The 22,758-nt window shown below is 41.0% G+C and overlaps 1 protein-coding gene across 1 annotated transcript in view; it reads left to right on the forward strand.

The window, feature by feature from the left end:
- The window catches only part of ADAMTS18 (ADAM metallopeptidase with thrombospondin type 1 motif 18), an 81,091-nt gene that overhangs the window by 15,707 nt on the left and 42,626 nt on the right, over positions 1–22,758 (forward strand). Inside the window, exons 8-13 of the mRNA XM_028166621.2 lie at positions 2,806–2,901; positions 6,911–7,059; positions 13,053–13,225; positions 17,064–17,194; positions 18,019–18,142; positions 18,875–19,119. Of these exons, the coding sequence (XP_028022422.1) occupies positions 2,806–2,901; positions 6,911–7,059; positions 13,053–13,225; positions 17,064–17,194; positions 18,019–18,142; positions 18,875–19,119 (918 nt within the window). The remainder of the gene's footprint in view (positions 1–2,805; positions 2,902–6,910; positions 7,060–13,052; positions 13,226–17,063; positions 17,195–18,018; positions 18,143–18,874; positions 19,120–22,758) is intronic.

The raw sequence follows: 22,758 nt of genomic DNA on the forward strand, positions 1-22,758 counted from the left end.
AACATGTTCATACAGCCTGTCGTATTTCACTCTGGAATCCCTGTGTTTTTGTGTTTTGCTTTATTTTCCTGGTCTTCTCCAGCTGCCCCCTTTCCTTAGCCCTGTGGCTTGGCGTTGGCTGTGGAATGGGGGGGGTCTCCTCTGCTTTGGTCCACCCTGGGGTCATTTTGGTGGCTGCCATATAAGCTCTGGGTGTGGGTTATGGCTTTCCCCTGGCTGTAAGAGGGAAAACAATTTAATTCTGAAAGCCTTTCGAACTGCGGCTTTGTTTCAATGGTTACCTCCCTTTCCTCCATTTTGATGTAGATTGTCCTTTTCCCAACTTAACTTGTCCCCCCTATGACCCAATATGGGAGCACACGGAGATGATGAACCTCATTCATTTTGTTGGAAGGCTGCCTCAGGCTCTCTACCAATGTCAGTAGCAGGTCCATTTCCATGGGAAATGTTTCCATATTGTGTCTTCTGAGCTGTGTTGAGCTTTGGAAATAGTATGTGTGGTGCCTATCTGGGGCTGCTGCTGGTGGTGGTGTTTCCAAGCAGTGTCCTGGAGGTCCTTCCCTTCTCTTTTTGGGAGAAGAATTTTATGGTCCCTAAGACCAGGCTCACTGCCTGTATCTCTCGTTTCCCTGTGTTTTCTTTTCTCAGTCCTGTGGAACACTTTTTTTGTGAAATATTTCTAAGTATGTTCTTTGCCATATTTTCTAACCATGAAATCTCTATTAACTGGAATGCTTGGAGAATCAGGTGCCTGCCTGGTTCATTGAATTTTCAGGAGTACAACAAGTGACCACAAAAAGCACTTTGTATCCTCCCTCATCATTACTATTTTCCCAAAAATGGATGTGTTCACTTTCTACCTTAGTCAATAGAATGTGGTGAACAAAATGGAATGACTTCGGCGATTCATGATTTTGACATTCCATTAATGATGTCATTCTGAAAAGCAACTCTACCTTTTGAGCTGGAAGGAATCTGGTTCAGTCCCCTTCCTTTATTTTTTTCTTTTTTTTTAATTATTTTTTTATTTTTGGCTGCATTGGGTCTTCATTGCTGTGCGCGGGCTTTCTCTAGTTGCAGCGAGTGGGGGCTACTCTTCGTTGCGGTGCGCAGGCTTCTCATTGCGGTGGGTTCTCTTGTTGCGGAGCACAGGCCCTAGGTGCATGGGCTCAGTAGTTGTGGCATGGGGGCTCAGTAGTTGTGACTCGCAGGCTCTAGAGTGCAGGCTTAATAGTTGTGGCGCACAGGCTTAGTTGCTCCGCGGCATGTGGCATCTTCCTAGACCAGGGTTCGAACCCATGTCCCCTGCATTGGCAGGCGGATCCTCAACCACTGCGCCACCAGGGAAGTCCCCCCCCCCCCTTTATAGATAGGCAGCCAAGGCCTGGAGAAGTTGAGAGCTTTCTAGCATCCATTGACGGCACATCCAGGTCCAGAGCAGTGGTCAAGGATCCGGACTCTGAAATCAGGCCAGTTTGAGTCCTGCCTTTGCCACTTACCAGCTGGGGGACTTTACAGCTTGAAACTGTCAGTATCTTGCTCAGTTTCCTCATCTAAATGAGTTTATAAGGGGAATTAGTGTCCACCACTAAATGGTGTTAACGACAGTATTTATTTCCTATGCCTGCTGTAATAAATTTCCACGAACGTAGTGACTTAAAACAACTCAAATTTATTTTCTTGCAGTTCTGGAGGTAGACATCTGAAATGCATCACACTGGGCTAAAATCAAGTGTTGGCGAGGTCGTGTTCCTTCTGGAAGCTCTAGAAGAGAGGCCATTCTCTTGCCTTCTCCAGCTTCCCAAAGTGGCTGGCATTCTTGGGTCATGGCCTCTTCCTCCGTCTTCAAAATCAGCAACACCTCCCTGAGTCCTCCCTGCACTGCCACCTCTCTGGTTCTCTTCTGTCTTCCTCTTCCCTGTTTAAGGACCCTTGTGATTACCTTGGGCCCATCTGGAAAATCTAAGCACTTCCCCATCTCAAGGTCAACGGATTAGCAACATTAATTTTATCTGCAACTTTAATTCTCCTTTGCTGTATAACATAATATAGTCACAGGTTCCAAGAATTAGGACATGGTTGTTTTGGGGGGCCATCATTCTGCCTACTACAATCCAGCATGAGAGTTAAATTATTTCATAGGCCTAGTGTAAGAATTAAATTGTCCAAATGCTTGAAAATTATTGTAAAGATGAAGAAGGAATGATGATGATCATTTACACCATTTATCCTTGAGAACAACCCTGTTGAGGCATGTGCTAATTTTATCACTTATTCACAGGTGAGGAAACTGCGGTTTAAAGGGCTTCTATAACATGTCCATAGGTCCTGCAACCTGGAAATGCAGGACAAGGATTTGAATCAGACATGCATTATTCCAGTCTTGGTCTATTCTACTTAAATGATGATGATGATGATGATGATGATGATGGTGATGGTGGTGATGATGATGGTGATGATGATGGTGGTGATGATGATGGTGATGATGATGGTGGTGATGATGGTGGTGATGATGGTTAGAAACCAGATCTCTTAGTTAAAAGGCAAATAGTCTCCAAATTAATTATTGTTACCTCCCAGTCATTACTAAACACACATGAATATATGGGTAGTGTAGAAATTTCCTGCTTACGTATTTGCTAGGACATATTACTGGTTACCTTGCTACTACTAACTTCACTTGACTCTACTTTCTGGATAATGTCCCATTTCGGCCACCTGAAAATAGAATGTTGTATACAACAGCTTTGGATTTTTTTGTTTTTATTGTATCATCACCCTTGCCATCTCTTTCTTTCCTTTCAGGACATTTGCAAATCACTTTGGTGCCACCGAGTGGGCCACAGGTGTGAGACCAAGTTCATGCCTGCCGCGGAAGGGACCGTTTGTGGCTTGAGTATGGTAAACTGCATACTTGTTAGTTTTTAGTTCTAGAAACTTAATAAAGTGTAGAACCCAAACTATTTGTACTGTTACCTCAGACTGGAACGCTTTGGCTTCATGTATTTTCTGACTTTGCTTTCAATTAACCAGCATTCTTTAGCAGCTATTCTAAAACTCAATGTGAATATAACCAAGTTGGCTCCATCTTTTAAGAAGGTTTCTTTCCTTTTGCCTTTGTTTTCCATTTTTAGATGGAGGCTTGGGTTCACATGTTTCTAGTTCAATGAGCTGGAGGGTTTCATTGTTTACTGTTTGCTTTTTAAACTTGATTCAGTGTAGACAAGCCTTGGGAAGCAGATATTTCCTTTAGTAGCAAAGGAAGGACTCTGCCTCCATATAAAGCCTCTGTGATGCACCTCACAGGACCAGTCATTGAGCTTCTGACATGCCCGATCGCAACATCCTGTCCCTTACAGCAACATCTCTTGAGGGGCAAGCTGCATCTCCATCTAGGTTGTACAGAAAGTCTTTTCGCTTGCAATTATCTTCAACCCTAAGAACCATTTCTATTACGGAAGATTATGGGAGATTTCTGTGTTTTGAAGGAAGGACTCTCATATATGAGTTTCTATTTTCCTTCCCCTCTCCCAGTAGAGTCTGGAGGGGAAGATACACTTGAGGTCCCAGTAAAATGATCCAGATTTGGGGCGTAACTTTGCAAGACCATGACAGAGAAGCTGTGAACAATGAGAGAGCTGGAGATATTGCAGGTTTTTCAGTCTCTGCCATTGGCTCTCTTGAGACAGCCAAGCCTGTAGAAAAGAATTGGCCACTTAAATTGAATTCAATTCCATCATAATTTCTTGACCACTAGATATCGGTGAAATATCTACAGAGATAAATAAAACTCCATTTTATCTCTTCAAACATTTACAGTCCAGTGGGGGAAACTGCACAGGAGCCAATAACTTTGGTTCTTTTTAAACACATCTTCTTGAAGCACGTAGCTGCTATCGAAGCCCAAGTGAATAAGAAATGAATCCTGCTTGGAAATAGGTGTGCACTTAGAATAAACTACGATGAATGGGTGCCCCAAGATGGCTGTTGGAATTTGAATTTGAAGTTCTTCAGTTGGGTGAAAGAGAGACTTTTTGGAAGAGACCAGCAATAAAGGCAAAGACACAGACACACGAAATAAATGAATATTCAGAAGATGCTTTCTGCTATTTGTTAAGGCATTTCTTCAATACCTCTAAAAAGATTTTATTTTTTAACTCTTTTTATTTTAAAGAAAATAAACATTTAAAAAATTGAAGCGTCATATGCGATTTTTAATCAGATGTCCTGGTCTTAGGAAATCTCAGTAAGGATTCTCAGTGAAAATGTGCAGAAGGGTGTTTTAGCTGTGATGATACAAAACAATGAATTAATTGAATATGTAAGTACTGCTCACATCATTTTTATTTTTGGAGTGTCAAAGTTTAGAACTTGCAACTTGAGGATTAGTGGGCATTCTTTCATTAAGAAAGCAACAGCATTAAACATGGGAGGGATGTACGAGAAAAGATTTATATAGTAAATGAGGAAAATAAGTGATAAATGGCATAGATCTAAGGTCTGTTATGTAAATGCACCCAGGATCTAGTTCAACAGGGGCTAAACTGCTTCTGGATTAGACTTAAGTTAATATAGCATGAGATTAATCAAGCCAGAAATGAGAAAATAGATGTCCTTAGACCACTCCCCCCATCTCACTATTTTGAAACACCAGACTATGGTTATATAATAAACTGCGGAAAAGCCCTTACCTGTAAGGTCACCCTCAGTTGAGAGCATTCTGGTAACTTCCACCCAGCTTCACTCTAGTATAATTATACTGCACTCATAGATATGGTTCTTGGAGTCTTCTTTCCCTAGGGGATGTAATTGGCTCTTCATTAGACTGTAAACTCCATGAGGCCAGGGCCACGTCTTGTAGAGTAGCAGTCACCCCATGTTTTGTTTCTTTCTTTCATTGTAACTGAAACCCACCCGAATCCTCCCTGCCCCCTTCTCGCTGGTCCTTCAGTGGTATTTGTGCCACGAATACTGGGTAAACATGTGAGGATATGAAAGTCTCATACTTCTATCTAGGTTATGTGTACGAGGAAAGAAAGGTTTGTGCTTGCTGTCTATTATAAAAGGTATTTGCCCAAGTCATGGCCATTTAATTTGAAATTAGAAGCAGTGATAGAAGTATATATGAATAGATCCATATAACTATATATGTATATATCTTATGTATTACATTTTATATGTAATAAACACGCAGATCGTGCATGTATGTGTGTATATTCCTATGTATCCCTGATTTCTCTATTGATTAAAAACGCCAGAGGAGACAAATCTCTGAGCAGCTTAACTTGATACTAGGATGAATACTGAAATAAAAGAAAGACAAATTAATTGAAGGATTGGAACAGATCTCAAAACCATATTTCTAAAAAATAAAAAAAATTCGAGTTAAGATGCATTGGTCAGTCATTTGCCTCCGAGGTGAGTAGTAAATATGTCCTTAGGCTACTGAGTTTAAATCTGGTCTCAGCTGGTTGTGTAGCTAGTTGTGTAGTTTGACTCTGAGCAAGTTAGTATTTCTTTGCTATATTTCTCTCACTCAGAAAATAGTTATTAACTGCGACGTGCTTTGTGAAGGTTATGTTAGATACTGCATATGAAGTTTTCCCCCATCTTCCCCCCAGCACCACTGTGTGCACACAGAGAAGCAACCTAACAAACTGTAGCTGCTGTTGTTGTTATTATTGGCTCTTGTTGTTATTTTGTCCCAGCCACTGAGCTCAGTGCCTGAGAGATGCAGCCATTCTTGGTGGGGAAGATTCAGGTTCATGCTTAGGGTTGACAAAATCCTCAAATGACCCATTGCTTCCCCCGTCAAAGTTCTCAACAACGTTATATGATTTAATGCAAACTCTGAAGTAGCAATTAATCTAGGGAAAAGAAAAATGGAAAACAGAAGAATTCATCAGCACATGGCAAGAAGCTGAAGGAAGGAAGCCGTCTCTTGACCTAGTCAAAGCGCACTAGCAACCAAGCCTCACAACAAACCGCCATGAAGCCAAGTGTATCACGGGGGAAAAGTGGAGATTTGAACGCAAAACCAACTCCCCGTAATTCTGTAACCGATCCCCACTCCTTGGCAGAACTTGGCACGATCCAAACCCCAACCCTTTGGATCTAATTGCAGAGGCTTTTAGGCAACTGTGCAATTATGCTCTAAGTCATGCAGAACTTGCTCGTAATAAAAGCGCCACAGGGGGAAAAAAGAAAGCACTCCCAGCGGTGGGTGCAACCCCAGAGGACAGAGGTGACCCGCAGAACTGGACCGGATGGCAAAGGAGAACTCAAATGGAAAGGTCAGCACAGAAAACAGTTCTCGGACTGAGCAGATCACCAGCACATGAGAGACCCAGAGCTGATTCAGAAAAGACACTCAGCTCAAAGTCATCAGAGGGTCTGACACAGGGACCTTTCACACAGAAGGGCAAAGGTGTTACCTAAAAACACAATCTGTGTAGCCTGAAAGCTACTCGGTTTCAACAGAAATGCTCTATAGGGATGATTTGAAACAAAAACATATGCATACTTATATCTGTCTTTCGGATGTGATAATCGTGATAAATTCTGTGTTCATATCTGAAAACCTGATTCTCCTGGAAGAAAAATGAGCCCAAGGGTTCTTTGAGCCCCATTGTTTCCAAATGTCAAGGGAGGCTCGCCTTCGTGTCTGTGCTGCCTCCGTAGGCGGTAGGGTGGATCCTTATCTGAACATGTCACCTGGACAGTTCACAAAGCCTGTCATACTCAGCCTTTTGGTGACAAATGCCCCTTCTCCCTAGATGTCAGCCTTTCAAAATGAACGTGGCGAAGGCAGGGTACCGGTGTGTAAGCACAGCCAGCGAAAGGGATACTATCAAGGCATCTGCACGTGCTTTCCCAGGTGGTCTCTGAAAGTCACACGTTCTTTTCACAGTGGTGTCGGCAAGGCCAGTGTGTCAAGTTTGGGGAGCACGGGCCTCGGCCCATCCATGGCCAGTGGTCCGCCTGGTCGAAGTGGTCAGAGTGTTCCCGAACGTGTGGTGGAGGCGTGAAGTATCAGGAGAGACACTGCAATAACCCCAAGTAAGGCTCCGACGCAAAGTCAGTATTTCTAAGGCATGAACCTTCAGCCTGTTACCTATTGCATATTTGTCTGTCTTGTTTATACCTGTTTTTAAGTGTAGTTTTCTTCCATCTGCTTAATAGCAGTCAACGAATGAGGGTTTTACTGCTTGTATATAAAGGCTGTATGCACTGGGGGAGGTATGATGGGCAGAAACCTCAAAACAGCAAAGGAGTTATTCTCTGTGTGACTCTGTTATCACGGACTCCAGTAATGGTGTGAATTACTTTCTGCATCTAAGTTAGAGCTGCATGCCTGGGATGTTGTAGAACAGAGAAGCTTGGCTGGTAGACTCTGTGTGTGTGTGTGTGTGTGTGTGTGTGTGTGTGTGTGTGTGTTTTGCAAACTGATGAACTGGAGAAAGTATGCTGATTTTTGCCTTACAGGAATGTACATCAACATGTGTTGACAGATCAGCCTGACTTTTCGAGAGAAACCAGAAATCCGAAAAAGTGTTGTGTGAAATTTCCCAATTTTTAAAATATTGACAACAAATTCAATTTTCTTTAGAAAAATAAAATGCTGGGAGGGCTAATCAAAACATCCCTGGGTTGAGATTGGCTTGTGGACACCATCTGATCTGGTGGTCCTGGGATTCTGAGCTGCCCTCTGTGCTCTGTGAAATGAAGGTGGTTTTAGGTTGCTTTTATCTGCTCTAATTCGCATGTGAAACAAGTGTGAGATGTACATTTCCTGACTGGAGTGGTGATGTCGAAAGAGCTCAGAACTTGGAGATGGAAAGATATGACTCCACATAAGTGGATCTGTCACTTATTAATTGTGTGGTTTTGGGAAGATGGCTTGAACTTGGAGGTTGGGTTTATGTATAAAATGGAGATGACAGCGCCCACCTCACATGGTTTGGGGGGATTAGAGATTGTGTCTGTAGAATTCCCGGCACACTGGGGAGCATCCAGTGGGCGTTCGGCAAAAGGTTCTGGGGTCCATGTGGTTTTCTTCATCCTCATCCTAAGCTCGCCAGGAACACGGGTAACAGAGGGTCAGTCCTCAGAAGCAGCGGGCAGAGGCCTTCCTGATGAAATTGGGCTTTGGAGAAGGCTATGGGGGTGAGAAGGAACTGATGGGACCCTGAAAAACTAGTGGATTTAATTTTACCACACGATTCGGTTGGTGGCATAGCATGGAGGTTGAGAACAGAGACTCTCAAGCCCAGGAACCCAAGTGGGCCTCCTGGTCCACCCCTTCCTTGCTAGGCGGCCTTGGACAGCTAACCCTCCCTGCTCTGGGTCCCTCATTTATAAAAAAGGAGATAATGATAGGACCTACCTCAACTGAGCTGGTACCTGTAAAGGGCTTTTCAGAATTGCCTGGCACATGGCAAGCATTGCATACATGTTTGGTGGATTGCAAATTTAAATAAATAATGAAATGAGAGCAAAAGGAAATTTTTGAAAAGACAAATAGTACTTCATCTGAGCTGGATCAAGAGGCCAGTTTGTTCCAAAATGTAAGGGAAGGTTTGGAGATGCTTTGACCATGGTTTGTTAGGTGCTTGCAATATCTCAGGCTGATCTAGGATCGCTCAGCTTTGGCACTCTTAACATTTTAGGCTGAACATTTTTTGTTTTGGGGGTTTGTCCTGTATGTGGCAGGGTGTTGAGTAGCAATCCTGACCTCTACCCACTCGATGCCAGTAGGATGACTCCTCCTCCCCCCAACCTCCAAGTTATGGCAATGAAAATATCTCCAGACTTGGCCAAGCATCCTGTAGGGGGCAAAGTCATTCCCAGCTGAGATGATCTGCTCTAATCAGACCCAAGAACTAGGTCTAATGGTAGGGAGGCTTGTGATACATTTGCAGTTTATACCAGATTATTAAAAACACCCCCCTCATACTTTGAATGTAGCCCGTGTCTTGGTTAGAATTGTTAAAATCATTGTATTACTTTTCATTTTTGCAGCATATTTCATGGGTCTGGTTTTCATACATCGCAGCATTTTACAATCTCGCTACTTTCCCAAGAAAGAAAGAGATTACCTAATTTAATAACTCTGCTGGTGAAGTGCATGAATGACGCCCCTGAGATTTAAATTAAAACCTCTCTCATATCTGTGGGATTGAGAACACTCATTATAATAGGGCATTGTTCATGGAAATAGCATACTGTAACTTTAGAGATGCCTATAAAAGAATTAATCACTCGAGTAGTTCCACTTGGTGCAGTTTTATCATTTTAAACAAGATTAAGGCTCATCAGGATTCTGTTTAATTATGCACGAAGTCACAAATAAAACAAGTCAGTGATCGGCTGCTTCAAGACAATTGAATGAGTTCTCCATTATTTCACATTGTTGTCATAAAGCTGTTTTTTTCTCCCTCTTTCAAGTTACTTATTTCTCGCTTGCTTCAGTTTAAACATTTGGTCTGTTCAGATAAGCCTAACCATTTCATTTTTTCACATGAAAAGCAATGTGAGCTTTTCATTGCACAGTAATGATGGTTTTCTCAGAACATAGTTTGTTTCATAAAAAATGAATTATTTCTGGTTGGGTCATGGATTTATCCAACTTCTCAGCTTCAAAAGAACTGAAAGGTTATCTGGTTCTGGAATGGCCAGTACCTGGCACATATGGTCCTTCTTCCTCGTCCCATGTCTGTGACAGACCTTTTTAATTGATCAAAGGCCCCCTATTTTCCGCTGGTCCCCACTATGCCTCAGGAGCCTTCTCGAAAGACTTCTCCAGGCGTTTGCTCCCAATCAGGTTAGAACAGATACGTGAGCTGAAACCTGTTGTTTCATCTAGTTCTTTTGCAAATGGGTAGCCAGGGGAGACAGACGGTCCCATTCAGAGGAGCAGCTCTTGCTCGGGTCACCAAGCTGGACATGGGAGAGTCAGACCAAGATCCCACTGTCTTAATCCTTACAGCGAACATTTTTTCTGGGTCCCTGGAAGAGAGCCTCGTGAAATGCCTGTACACTCTGTTCAAGAAAATTAATAGTGAAAATTCAAATAGTAAAATTGAAATAGTGATAAGTAAACTTGCTAAGGCATTCTAGAACTCTCCTAAAACATGAGTCGATTTGAGAAAGAATATCATACCACTGGAGTCACAGTGCCAGGATAATCATTGAATCGTATCTCTGGCCCATTTTTCAACCAGTAAATTCCGGGCTCAGCTGATTATCAGAATCACCAAGTGTGCTTTAAAAAACACTGATTTCTTGATATTCCTCATCATGTATTTTTATTGAGAAAGCCTGCAGAGGGCCCAGGAATATTATTTATGTATATGTGTCCGTGTGTGTATGTAAATCATATATATGTAAATAAATGTGTGTATAAATATATATGTGTGTATATGTATGTGTTATATATATATTTATATATATATATATATATATATATTTTTTTTTTTTTTTTTTTTTTAAAACAGAGCTTCCCAACTGATATTAATGATCAGCCAGTCAGCCAACAATAACCATTTGTAGTCAGGACTTGGTAAATTATGCAGAAGCAAATATGGGTATACTTTATAGTAGCTTAATACAAAGAAAAAATCAGGTGCCTAGATATTTGTTTTCTGTTTTTGTTTTTGTTTTTAATGGTAAAGAACTCATTGTACCAAGGAACATCATGGTAGAATTTTCTGTTAATTTATCCTAATATTCATGTTCAAAGCTGCAGAAAAAAATGTATCTGTAATTGAGGATTTGATGGCAAAGTCCAAATTCTTGCTAGTCATTAAAAGTAGAAAGCACTTTAAAATAGTTACAATTTATTTGTGCTAGGTAGGCTGTAGACTCTGCCCTAAATTCTTTACCAACATTATTTCAGGTAATCATCACAGCTGTCCTTATTTTACAGATTAGGTGGTTAACTAAAATTGCCTAAAGTTAAGCTGGGAAAGAGCAGAGACTGTTTCAATTCAGGTCTGCTTCAGTGTCCAAGGCCAGCTCCCTAACCACCGGACGTCACTGTCTCCCTCTTGGTCTTCTCATGCCCCACCCCTCTAGCCTAACTCAGTTAAATGCATGCATGGCAGAGCAGGACCAGCATCCAGGAGAGCCCAAAGGTATGAGGTTGAGCTCTGTTCTGTCTCTTTCTAGACATGTGACCTTCACTGAGCACATTTTGGAAGCTCTATTAGCCGTTTTTCACTTCATCTATAAAATAAGGGGGTGGCTATATGAGTTTTGAGGTCTTTCCCATGTTACAGTTCCTGAGTTGAAGAAGTCACACGTGGTCCTCTTTCACTTTATTGAATTTGAGTAGTCTAAATGAAGCTTATTTGTAAAATCTCCGACCAGAAAGGCTTACACTGAGAAAATTTTAATTATGACTTATAAAGATGACCAGGAATAGAGTAAGGCTCTCATAAGGCACTTTAAGGTTTTTCTAAATGCTTTTCGGATAATGATTTAAGAAGTCTTCAGGGATTTAATCTAGCACAGTGACTGCTGAGTGTTTTAGTAGTTGTTCCAGAATGTTTTGAAATAGCTTAAAAATCTCATTCTGGCGGTGTGACACTTCCCGTTTCTGTTGAATCCATTTTAGCATAGGAGAATTTGATAAAATATGCTGAAGCAAATCCAGGGGTGTTTTATAGCATTCTTGTGCTTCCTAAAGAGACAAGGAATTTTAATCACAGAAATTTATTAACTTGGAGCCTTCTTTCATGTTACATGTTTGCCTTGAGCTTTTGTACAAGGTGATCCGTAGTTGGGTTTTAGCCTTAGGAGAGAACTACAAAAAAAGTGGGAGTGAAAAGAAGCAATTGCTTTGTGCCAGGAGTAAGCTGGGTAAGATGTCACTGGTAACTTTCAGTGTGGTGACGCTCCTTTTTATTTTGCTTTCTGGTTTTTGCAGTCTGCCTAGCAAGATCTTAAAGAGCTTGCCATTAGGTCATAATTATTTATGTTCTAATGGGATTCCCCACTCTGGAAATCCATTTCCCATTGTGCTTGGCAGGAAAGGAGCAGGCCACCTGCAACGTTAAAAAGTGATTATGCAGATGAAAACAAGGACATGTTTTTCCCCCAGAGTTTAGAATCAGTTAGAATAAAGCACACGTGAGTCTGACAGTCATCAAACTATCAGCTCAGTGACTGACAAAGCTGGATTGGAAAATATGGCATGTAATATCCTCAGTGTCCTGACTGACCTTCTACATCAGGGGTCCCCAGCCCCCGGGCTGCAGACTGGTACCGGTCCCCGGCCTGTTAGGAATCGGGCCGCACAGCAAGAGGTGAGTGGCGGGTGAGGGCGCGAAGCTTCATCTGCTTCTCCCCATGGCTCGCATTGCCTCCTGAACCATCCCCTGCCGTCCACCCCCCACCCTGGTTCCTGGAAAAATTGTCTTCCACGAAACTGGTCCCTGGTGCCAAAAAGGTTGGGGACCGCTGTTCTACATCACAGCAGGTGCATGGCAAGTTGTAGGAAGATTATGGGAGTGTTCAGAGATGGGAGACGAGCTGGGGAGGAGTTGGGTCTGCGTCGGAAGAGCTTTGATGCCAACAAAGGGGGCGTGTGTGTTTGCATGTGTAGCACACAAGCACACATCTACATTCACAAGAACATTTAGGTGTGTTTACAGATTGCCCTAACACATGAGGTGATAGGATGAGTGTCAAGAATATGCCTTCATCAGTCTTTATGGAAATCGCCAGAATGTAAAAATTGGCTCAGCGGTGGCAAGTAAGTTTGGTCTAACATGGCAATTGATGAGCAGTGGTAGTGGCTACCCAAGGGCTATGTCGAGAAAAGAAAGCAAAGAAAAAGAAAAATCCTTGATTGATTAGTTATGTCTGCCATGGGTATAAGAAGGGTTGGGACATAAGGGTAGTAGGCTACGTATTTGCATTTTTGTAATGGACGGTATACACTGCATACACTGTGACCATGATCATCTTGATTGTCCCTCCTTAAATTCCTGCCTGTGACTAATAGCCTTTTGATTGCTAGTATTGAAGATCTTTAATTTTCTTTTTAGGCCTCAGTACGGTGGCAAGTTCTGTCATGGCTCCAGCCGTGTATATCAGCTGTGCAGTATTAACCCTTGTAATGAAAATAGCTTGGATTTTCGAGCCCAGCAGTGTGCAGAATATAACAGCAAACCTTTCCGTGGATGGTTCTACCAGTGGAAACCCTATACGAAAGTGGCAGGTAATTTGGTCTCTACGAACCTCAAACAAATATGTCTCTATGTGAACAGTAACGTGAATGAACGACACAGAAGAAATTGCTGCCTGTGTAAAAAAGTATCCATGTTTACCTTTCATTCCCCAGACCTGTCCTGGCCCAGTTTTTCATTCACTTCTTTAGGTTTTGTTTATTTTTCCACACTTTTTTTTTTTTTCCACAAGACACCCCTTTCCTCCCATATGTATAAGTCGAAGAGTTCATGTGTTTGGAATGTACTTATGTTTCTAAACTTACCTTTGACATTTCAGCAATTAAGTCTCCCAGGGATGTTAATTGAAATTGGTATGAATTGTCCAGACGAAAAACTCATGAAACCATATATGCCCCATAGAGACACCAAACTTGGTAACTGAGGTGGTAGATGATTACAGGCATGGAAAGGCCTATTTGCAGAGTGTACACACACACACACACGCATCATGAATAAAAAATGTCTCTGTATTAAGTTCTTGGTACTTATTATACCTTAAAGTAATGGCTTGTATTTGACCTTTTATGTTGATTTGATTTGATTTTGGTTCAGCATCACAATTTATTTTAGTTACCCTATGTACAAAGTACAAGTACCAAATTTAACGTACTTTGTGTTACCTGTGCAGAATAAGCTGTCACCATTCTGGTTGTTTCCTTTCCATTTTTTCCATTCACTTGCTTTATCAAAACTCATCCACTCTTCCTTTGGAAAAGGGATAAACGTGAATCCCAATTGTACATATGTAGAATGGGAAGAGACCAAATTTAACGATAATTCATGGGAAATAAGGTGGAGGGCTGCTTCTGCGTGAAAGCTCAGAATGAACCTATATAATCAGTGACTAAAAAGAAGCTAATGTAATCAGAGACATCGTTATAACAAGTAACATCTCCAAATCAAAGGGGATGGTACTACAGCTTTGCTCAACACCAGCCCAGCCGTTGCAGGAGTGTGAATCTAGTTCTGGGTCCAAAAGCTGCTTGTCTAAAAGTACAAATTGGGACCAACATGAAAATTCTGAAATCTGTGTTTTAGGAGAAAGCAGTGAGGGACTGACAGATGTTGACTGTAGGAGAGAAACTAGTTACCTTCAAAAATTCAAAGAGAGATTGAACGGAGGGAGATTTCAATTTATTGGAAATTGCTTCTGAAAACAGAATTAATTCACGTGCACAGAAATTCCTATGATTCCTATGGCCGTGTCCTCAGAGAGACCTTCCTTCCTGTCATTTTCTGAATCCTGTGCCCTGCTTTATTCTTCATTGCTCTTGGTGCGAGAACTGATATTGTATTGGCATTTATTCATTATCTTTCTCCCCACAAGAATTATTAGGTTCCCCAGGGTTGAAACCTTTGTCCGTTTTGAGTATGCTTGTATCTCCCTTATCTAAGAACAGCACTTGGAACATACTTACAACTTTTGGAACAAATGAATAAATAAATATCAACTGTCCTAAATGGAAGCGTGTCCCATCCTGAGCAGTGAGTGCTCTATCACTAGAGACATTCTATCAGGAACTAAGAAATTATGTAGGAAGGGTACCATGCAGCAGGTTCCCATGGCCATTTAGAATAGCCGCAGTTGCTCTCAGTTCTGACACTTGAAGACTTATTTTCTCTTGGCTGTATCTGCCCCTAATTCCATGTTTCTCATCTATGGTTCTTCCTCCAAGACTCTCTTGCCCTTCCTTTGCTTTGTCTTCTTGGATAATCCGTGGTCTTTCCCACATCTTCCTTTAAATATAGTGTGCACAGAATCTGTTGTTATCATTCTTTAGGTAAGTTGTGGGTTGAATACATAAAGAGAAAGTGAAGCAGATAAACTTTGTGACTTATAAAATGGTTTTTGATTTCAAATTTCTTTCACTAATATTATTGCAGTTTTTACCAGGTAGGGAGCCTGGCATTTCATTCATTCACTCAACAGATGTTGACTGAGTACTTACTGCCTGGGAGACACTCTGCTAGATACAGAGGCGAGTACATTGAATAAAACAGAGACCCCAGGGACTTCCCTGGCGGTCCAGTGGTTAAGACTCCACGCTTCCACTGCAGGGGGCATGGGTTCTATCCCTGGTCAGGGAACTAAGATCCCACATGCCGCTTGGCCAAAAAATAAAAATAAAGAATAAAAAACAGACACCCCAGCCTTAGGGTCGCACATCCTAGAGTGGGAGACAGAAAAGTTAAGGCCTTCTCATCCTTCCCTCTTCTCCTTTTGATACTTATTTAAAATCGAAAAGACTGACCATGATTTGAAGGTCTGTGCCGTTCATGCAGTTTGGGAAAAATCAGGGGAAGAATTTATTCATAAACGTAGACAGTCTTTGTCTTCCAGTGATGAGTTTTCTTCTTCTTGTTTCTTTTTTTTAATTGAAGTATAGTTGATTTACAGTGTTGTGTTAGTTTCAGGTGTACAGGAGAGTGATTCAGTTGTGTGCGTGTGTGTGTGTGTGTGTGTGTGTGTGTGTGTATATATATATATGTATGTATATATTCTTTTTCAGATTCTTTTCCATTACAGGTTGTTACAAGATATTGAGTATACTTCCCTGTGCTATGGAATAGGACCTTGCTATTTATCTGTTTATATATAGTAGTGTGTATCTGTTAATCCCAAACTCCTAATTTATCCCCCGCCCCAGCTTCTGTGTTTCTTTCTAATAGACTAGTTCCTAAACTTTCCCAGGAACCTGTACTGGAAAAACTGAACTTTCTAGAACTTGTTAATTCCTGGGAATGAGGGAGAAAAAAGAGGGTAACATGTCTTCCAGCTCCCTAATCTCATATGCACGGGGTAGGAGGCGTGAGATAAAACTTCTATTAGAAAGAATTCCTAGGTGAGAAAAAAAAATAGAATCCATCCACATGGCTGCATATTTGGACCATAATAATTTCACTGCCTTCATATTTTTGACTTTGTCTTTTATTGAGAGGTTTTATGAAGCACAACCGTTTGCAAACTGTTTACATGTTTGTTGTAAAACTGTTATCAGGGATATCACACAGTCGCACATCAGGTCTCATGGGAGAAATGTCATCTGGAATTCCTGGCCAAAAAAGAACTCTTTCTGTTGGAGAAATAGGCACAATAACTCCTTTTTGATAACAAGTGCTCTATAGAGATAATACTTCTTTGTTTTTGCCTGTGATACCAGAAACTTCTCAGGGACTTAATGATCAATAAAAATTACATTTTTTTAGCCTTAATGTTTAGTTCGTTTGCTTCCTCCTCCTTTTCATGATATGATTCTTTTCTATATGTTTTCTAAACATTATTGACCATATGCCTTTTTTCCAAAGTGCCTAGAATTTTCCCTCTTAACAGACTGAATAAATATGTAAAATAATCTGTGTCCTAAATCACAGTCAGCAGACTATGACTTGTGGGCCAAATCTGGCCCATTTTTTAAAAATAACGTTTTACTGGGACACAGCAATAGTCCTTCATTTACATATTGTTAATGGCTGACCTCAGGGCCTATAAAGCCTTAAATATCTACTATCCAAGGAGGGTAGTGACACAACCCACCAATCACGTGTATTATGGCTCTTACTCAGGATTAGAAAAATAAAATTCTCATGTATCAATGTTAAAGCAGACTTTATATGGATTACTAAAAGGAATTCATATTTTTAAAAGCCACACACATCTGCCCTCGGGCACGCCCGTGCACACACACCCCCCCCAGAAAACTGTGTGTAACATTTTCCATCTTGATCATAATAGCTTTCTAATTAAATTTAACTCATCTTTTTGCTACTCGTGTCATTTTCCTATGATTTCCTCTTGACCATGACCTCTTTTGATCTCTTTGCTTCTAGAGGAAGATCGATGTAAGCTATACTGCAAGGCTGAGAACTTTGAATTCTTTTTTGCCATGTCCAGCAAGGTGAAAGACGGAACTCCTTGCTCCTCACACAAAAATGATGTTTGCATTGATGGGATTTGTGAAGTAAGAGAACATTTCTGCTTTGGGGTGTATGGTCATGCTTGTGTTGCCTCCTATCAAATGCATAGCGTGAGAAGCGTTCCAAGAGATTCTTGTGTCTGGATAAAAGCAGGTGGTGTAGGGGAAGAGGGTGACATTTTCAAGTTGGATGTGAGTTTTATCTCCAAATTCCCTCTTAGTTTCTGCGTGACCCCTGTCCAGTGTTTTGAGTTTCCTTTTCACTCTTTCTGCATATGGAGATGATGATATATCCTACTTTACACAGTAGTTGTAAAAGTTCAATTAGAATGTAAATCATAGTAGTAGTAGACTTTTCTTTCGTGTTCACTAAGTATTTTCACTATGTGATTAGAACCTCATAAGTGTGTTTGGAAATAGCACTTCTGTTTATTTCAGATTAGTTCTTCTTTTTCTTCCGGTATCCACTTTCTCTTTCGTCTTAATTTGATTGTGAGCTCTGTGATCTTTTAAGGGTTGTGTGTGTGTTCATGGTGGGGAAGGGGGTGGTGTCCCAGCATTTTTATGTGTCACTGGTAGAGCTGGCCTGAATAAATTCCCCTCCCATTAGTAGCAATGGTGACGTTTCATTCCAGTTTTACAGATGTCTGTAAGTTATGTAACTTACCTAATCTTACATCCAGTAATGACAGAGGAAGGATTTGAATGCCTAGTCAAACTTGAAACTCTGCTTTTAACCATAAAGCTGCCCTACCTTCCTAATGTTCAGTAAATATGGAAAACCATGTACCTCTTGGTTATTCTAAGCTACTGGCTTCTCTAATCTTTGATTTTTCTCCCTTTTTTTTTTTTTTTTTTTTTGGTTACAGCCAGTGGGATGCGATCATGAACTTGGCTCTAAAGCAGTTTCAGATGCCTGTGGTGTTTGCAAAGGTGACAATTCAACTTGCAAGTTTTATAAAGGCCTGTACCTCAACCAGCACAAAGCGAATGGTAAGTGATGCGGCAAATTCAGTGCTGTCATTGGTGGGACACACCCTTTGCTGCTGAGCAAACTTAAGTCATGCTAAGTACGCTTGAGCCTTTTACTAACTCACCTGACACACAGTAGATGATGGCTTTTGGTGCTTATGCAAGAGCAGGGGAGGATTGGTGGGTTTTTCATGTGAGTAGTTTCATCAATACATACATCCCAGAGAGGTGTTCAACAAACGCCTTTCTGCTTAGCAATTTCAATATTCTGACCAAGCCACCATATGCCCCACGTGCATTTGTTAAACAAAGAATGTATTATGGAACTTAGATGGTCCACACTTACAATGTTAGATGAATATTTGAAGCAATTCTCTCACTATCTTGAGTAGAATTGAACTTTGAGCCCTGTCTTCTGCACATCACTGTTGAGAATAGGTGGCTCCAAGTTTTTTCCAGGTAGATTAAAAATAAAAAGCATCCTTGAGTTGCATGGCCTTTGTGGTTCTGGAAAAGGGAAGAGTGTTTTCTGTCCACACACATGTGCTTGGGAAAAGTTCATCCATTTTCTCTCTCTGGTGTTCCTACCACTTGGAAAATGAAATAACTGAGTGTTTTCACTTCATAAGAGTAGAAATGAATGTCAGCTGATGATCAAACACCCCACTCTGTAAAAATGGTCACTACCTGTCTCTGAGCCCATCTCCAATGCACGATGTGGATGTCAGAAATACTCTGTTCTTTTCCACTTAGAATATTATCCGGTTGTCACCATCCCACCGGGCGCCCGCAGCATCGAGGTCCAGGAGCTTCAGATATCCTCCAGTTACCTCGCCGTCCGAAGCCTCAGTCACAGGTATTACCTCACAGGGGGCTGGAGCATCGACTGGCCAGGGGAGTTCGCCTTCGCGGGGACTGTGTTTGAGTACCAGCGCACCTTCAACCACCCCGAACGCCTGTCCGCGCTGGGACCCACCAATGAGACCCTGGTCTTTGAAGTAAGCCCCTTCTCTTTATTCAGTTCTCAGTGCCTCTTGTGGAATTTATAGTGATGACCCCGATTTGAGCTAGCTTAAAAAAAATCCTAGTTCAAACCTGTTTCCTAATAGACTAAATCTCAAAATGCAAAGGGGAAAAGACAGCACCTCCATTTGGGGGAAGAGGGCAGGGATCCAATGGGTCCCGGAGAGAATGTGTTGATTTTCACATGCAGATGCCAACCTTTCACGGGTACACTTGGCTGTTCTGAATGCTGAGGAATATACAAGGAATCGTCTTTACATGATTCCAGTGTGTCTGTGTCTGCTGTTGGGCTCATCCGTTGTGGCTGTTCGTCACATAGATCCACTGGCCTAGGAGGCAGAGTGATGTAACAGAGAGCACACTTGCTTGATGTCAAGAAAGTTTTAGTCATAGCAAACCACCTTACTTTTGTAAGCTATCATTTCTTTAGAGGTGAGAAAAGAAAAAAAATAATAAGTGGGTAATGATGAGGTTAATAAAAACAGCCACCATGTCTGCAAATGACTCTGTAACGCAATTATCATGGGTACATTTTCTTTGGTCCTCGTCACGTCTCTGGGTTTGCTTTTTCCGGTTTGTAAAATGGGGCTGATCGTGCGCTTTCAGAGGCACGTGATTTGCTTGAGGTTGTGTAGAAGTCGTGGCCAGCATGTACTGAGGACTCGTGTAACCAGGTGCTCCTTCTAGTCACGTGGAGTTTCAATTTCTCACTTGCAAAATTGGGAGAGAAAACCTACCTCACTGACTTGCCAGAAAAATAAGCAATGAAATGTGAAGAAATGTTAAAAGATTTGCCTAACTCACATAGCTAGGAAAAAAGCAGAGTTGAATTGGAGTCCAAATCTTTTCCATCTACGAGTATGATATCTGCCCTCAGTCCAGTCATACTGCTATGCTCTTCTGGAATCAAGGAAACATAAGCTTAATTCAACTATTATTATTATATAAGGTACTAGTCTTCAACATTTACTAAGGAAGATGAATAAAAAAAGATAGTTTAAAAGTATGACTACATATAACTTTTTTCCCCCTTGAAGGGACCTATTTTATTTTATTTTAATTTTTGCTATGAAATACATTTTTTTTTTTTTTGGCTGTGTTAGGTCTTTGTTGCTGCACGCGGGCTTTCTCTATTTGCAGCGAGCAGGGGCTACTCTTCATTCTGGTGTGCAGGCTTCTCATTGCAGTGGCTTCTCTTGTTGTGGAGCACGGGCTCTAGGTGTACGGGCTTCAGTAGTTGCAGCACGTGGGCTCAGTAGTTGTGGTATGCAGGCCCTAGAGCGCACGGGCTTCGGTAGTTGCGGTGCGTGGGCTGTAGGGTGCACGGGCTTCAGTAGTTGTGGTGCATGGGCTCAGTAGTTGTGGCTTGTGGGCTCTAGAGCTCAGGCTCAGTAGTTGTGGCACATGGGCTTAGTTGCTCCACGACATGTGGGATCTTCCCCGACCAGGGATTGAACCTGTGTGCCCTGCATTGGCAGGCGGATTCTTAACCACTGCGGTTTTTTTTTAATTTTTATTTTATATTAGAGTATATTTGATTAACAATGTTGTGTTAGTTTCAGGTGTACAGCAAAATGATTCGGTTGTACATATACATGTATCTATTCTTTTTCAAATTATTTTCCCATTTAGGTTAATACAGAGTATTGAGCAGAGTTCCCTGTGCTATACAGTAGGTCTTTGTTGGTTATCTATTTTAAATATAACAGTGTGTACATGTCAATCCCAAACTACCAATCTATCTCTTCCCCCCACCCTTCCCCCTGGCAACCATAAGTTCATTCTTTAAGACTATGAGTCTATTTCTGTTTTGTAAATAAGTTCATTTGCATCTTTTTTTTTAGATTCTCCATATAAGCGATATCATATGATATTTGTTTTTATCTGTCTTACTTTTGACTTACTTCACTTAGTATGATAATCTCTAGGTCCATCCGTGTTGCTGCAAATGGCATTATTTCATTCTTTTTAATGGCTGAGTAATATTCCATTGTATATAGACTAAACATAACTTTGGATTCTAAGTCAGATGTTGTACCCATTGTATGGTTAAGAGTACAGACTTGTAATTAACTATGTAACTTGGACAAGTATCTTCACCTCTGTGTCACTTAATGTCCACATTTGTAAAAATGGGCAAACAATACCAGGTAACTGTCAGTGCTAGCATAAGAAGAATTTAAGATAACTTCAGTGCTTACAGAGTGCTTGGCACATAACGTTTCTAACTGTTACCATACTTCTGCCTTCTGAGCATATAACAGATATATTTTTAAAAAAACCTAAACCTCAGACCATGATGAGCAAACTGGCAACCACAGGCCAAATCCAGCTCCCACGTCTTCATAATTTAAAAAAAATGGATCAGAGGTTTAATATCAGGTGATTTCTTATAAAAATATAGATTTTGACATCTTTTACGAAAAAGGAGCTTCTGGTCCCAGTAGATATTTGAGTTTGCAACCCTGGCCCTAGGTCTTGACCGTGAGTTAATTTCCCATTATCTTGTGAACTTGAGATACTAGGTCCTGTCATCTCTGTCAGTGTGATAGAAGGTCCCGCAAAGATTTCACAATTGAGAGCAGCTGTCTTTAGGAAATATTCTTCCAACCCTCTCAGGTCTTTTTTTTATATTGGAGTAGAGTTGATTTACAATGTTGTGTTAGTTTCAGGTGTACAGCAAAGTGATTCAATTATACATATACCTGTATCTATTCTTTTTCAGATTGTTTACCCGTATAGGTTATTACAGAGTATTGAGTAGAGTTCCTTGTGCTATACAGTAGGCCTTTGTTGGTTATCTACTTTATATATAGTAGTGTGTGTGTGTAAATCCCAAGCTCCTAATTTTTGTGTGTGCATGTTTACATTTTTTTTTTAACATCTTTATTGGAGTATAATTGCTTTACAATGGTGTGTTAGTTTCTGCTTTATAACAGTGAATCAGCCATATCTCCTTCCTCTTGCGTCTCCCTCCCACCCTCCCTATCCCACCCCTCAAGGTGGACACAAAGCACCGCCAAGCTTCTAATTTATCCCTCCCTGCCACATTTCCCCTTTGGTAACCGTAAGTTTGTTTTCTAAATCTGCATGATTGTTTTATAAATAAGTTCATTTGTATAATTTTTTAAAAATTAGATTCCCTATATGAGTGATATCATATAATATTTGTCTTTCTCTGTCTGACTTACTTCACTTAGTATGGTAATCTCTAGGTCCATCCATGTTGCTGCAAATAGCATTATTTCATTCGTTTTTATGGCTGAATAGTATTCCATTGTATATACGTACCACATCTTCTTTATCCATTCCTCTATTGATGGACATTTAGGTTGCTTCCATGTCTTGGCTGTTGTAAATAATGCTGCAATGAATATTGGGGGTCCGTGTATCTTTTTGAACCATGGTTTTCTCTGGATAAATGCCCAGGAGTGGGAATGCTGGATCATATGGTAGTTCTATTTTTAGTTTTTTAAGGAACCTCCATACCGTTCACCATAGTGGCTGCACCAATTTACATTCCCACCAACAGTGTAGGAGGGTTCCCTGTTCTCCACATCCTCTCCAGCATTTATTGTTTGTAGACTTTTTGATGATGGCCATTCTGACAAGTG

This window comes from Balaenoptera acutorostrata, chromosome 19 (assembly GCF_949987535.1).
Source record: "Balaenoptera acutorostrata chromosome 19, mBalAcu1.1, whole genome shotgun sequence".
Classification (NCBI taxonomy): domain Eukaryota; kingdom Metazoa; phylum Chordata; class Mammalia; order Artiodactyla; family Balaenopteridae; genus Balaenoptera; species Balaenoptera acutorostrata.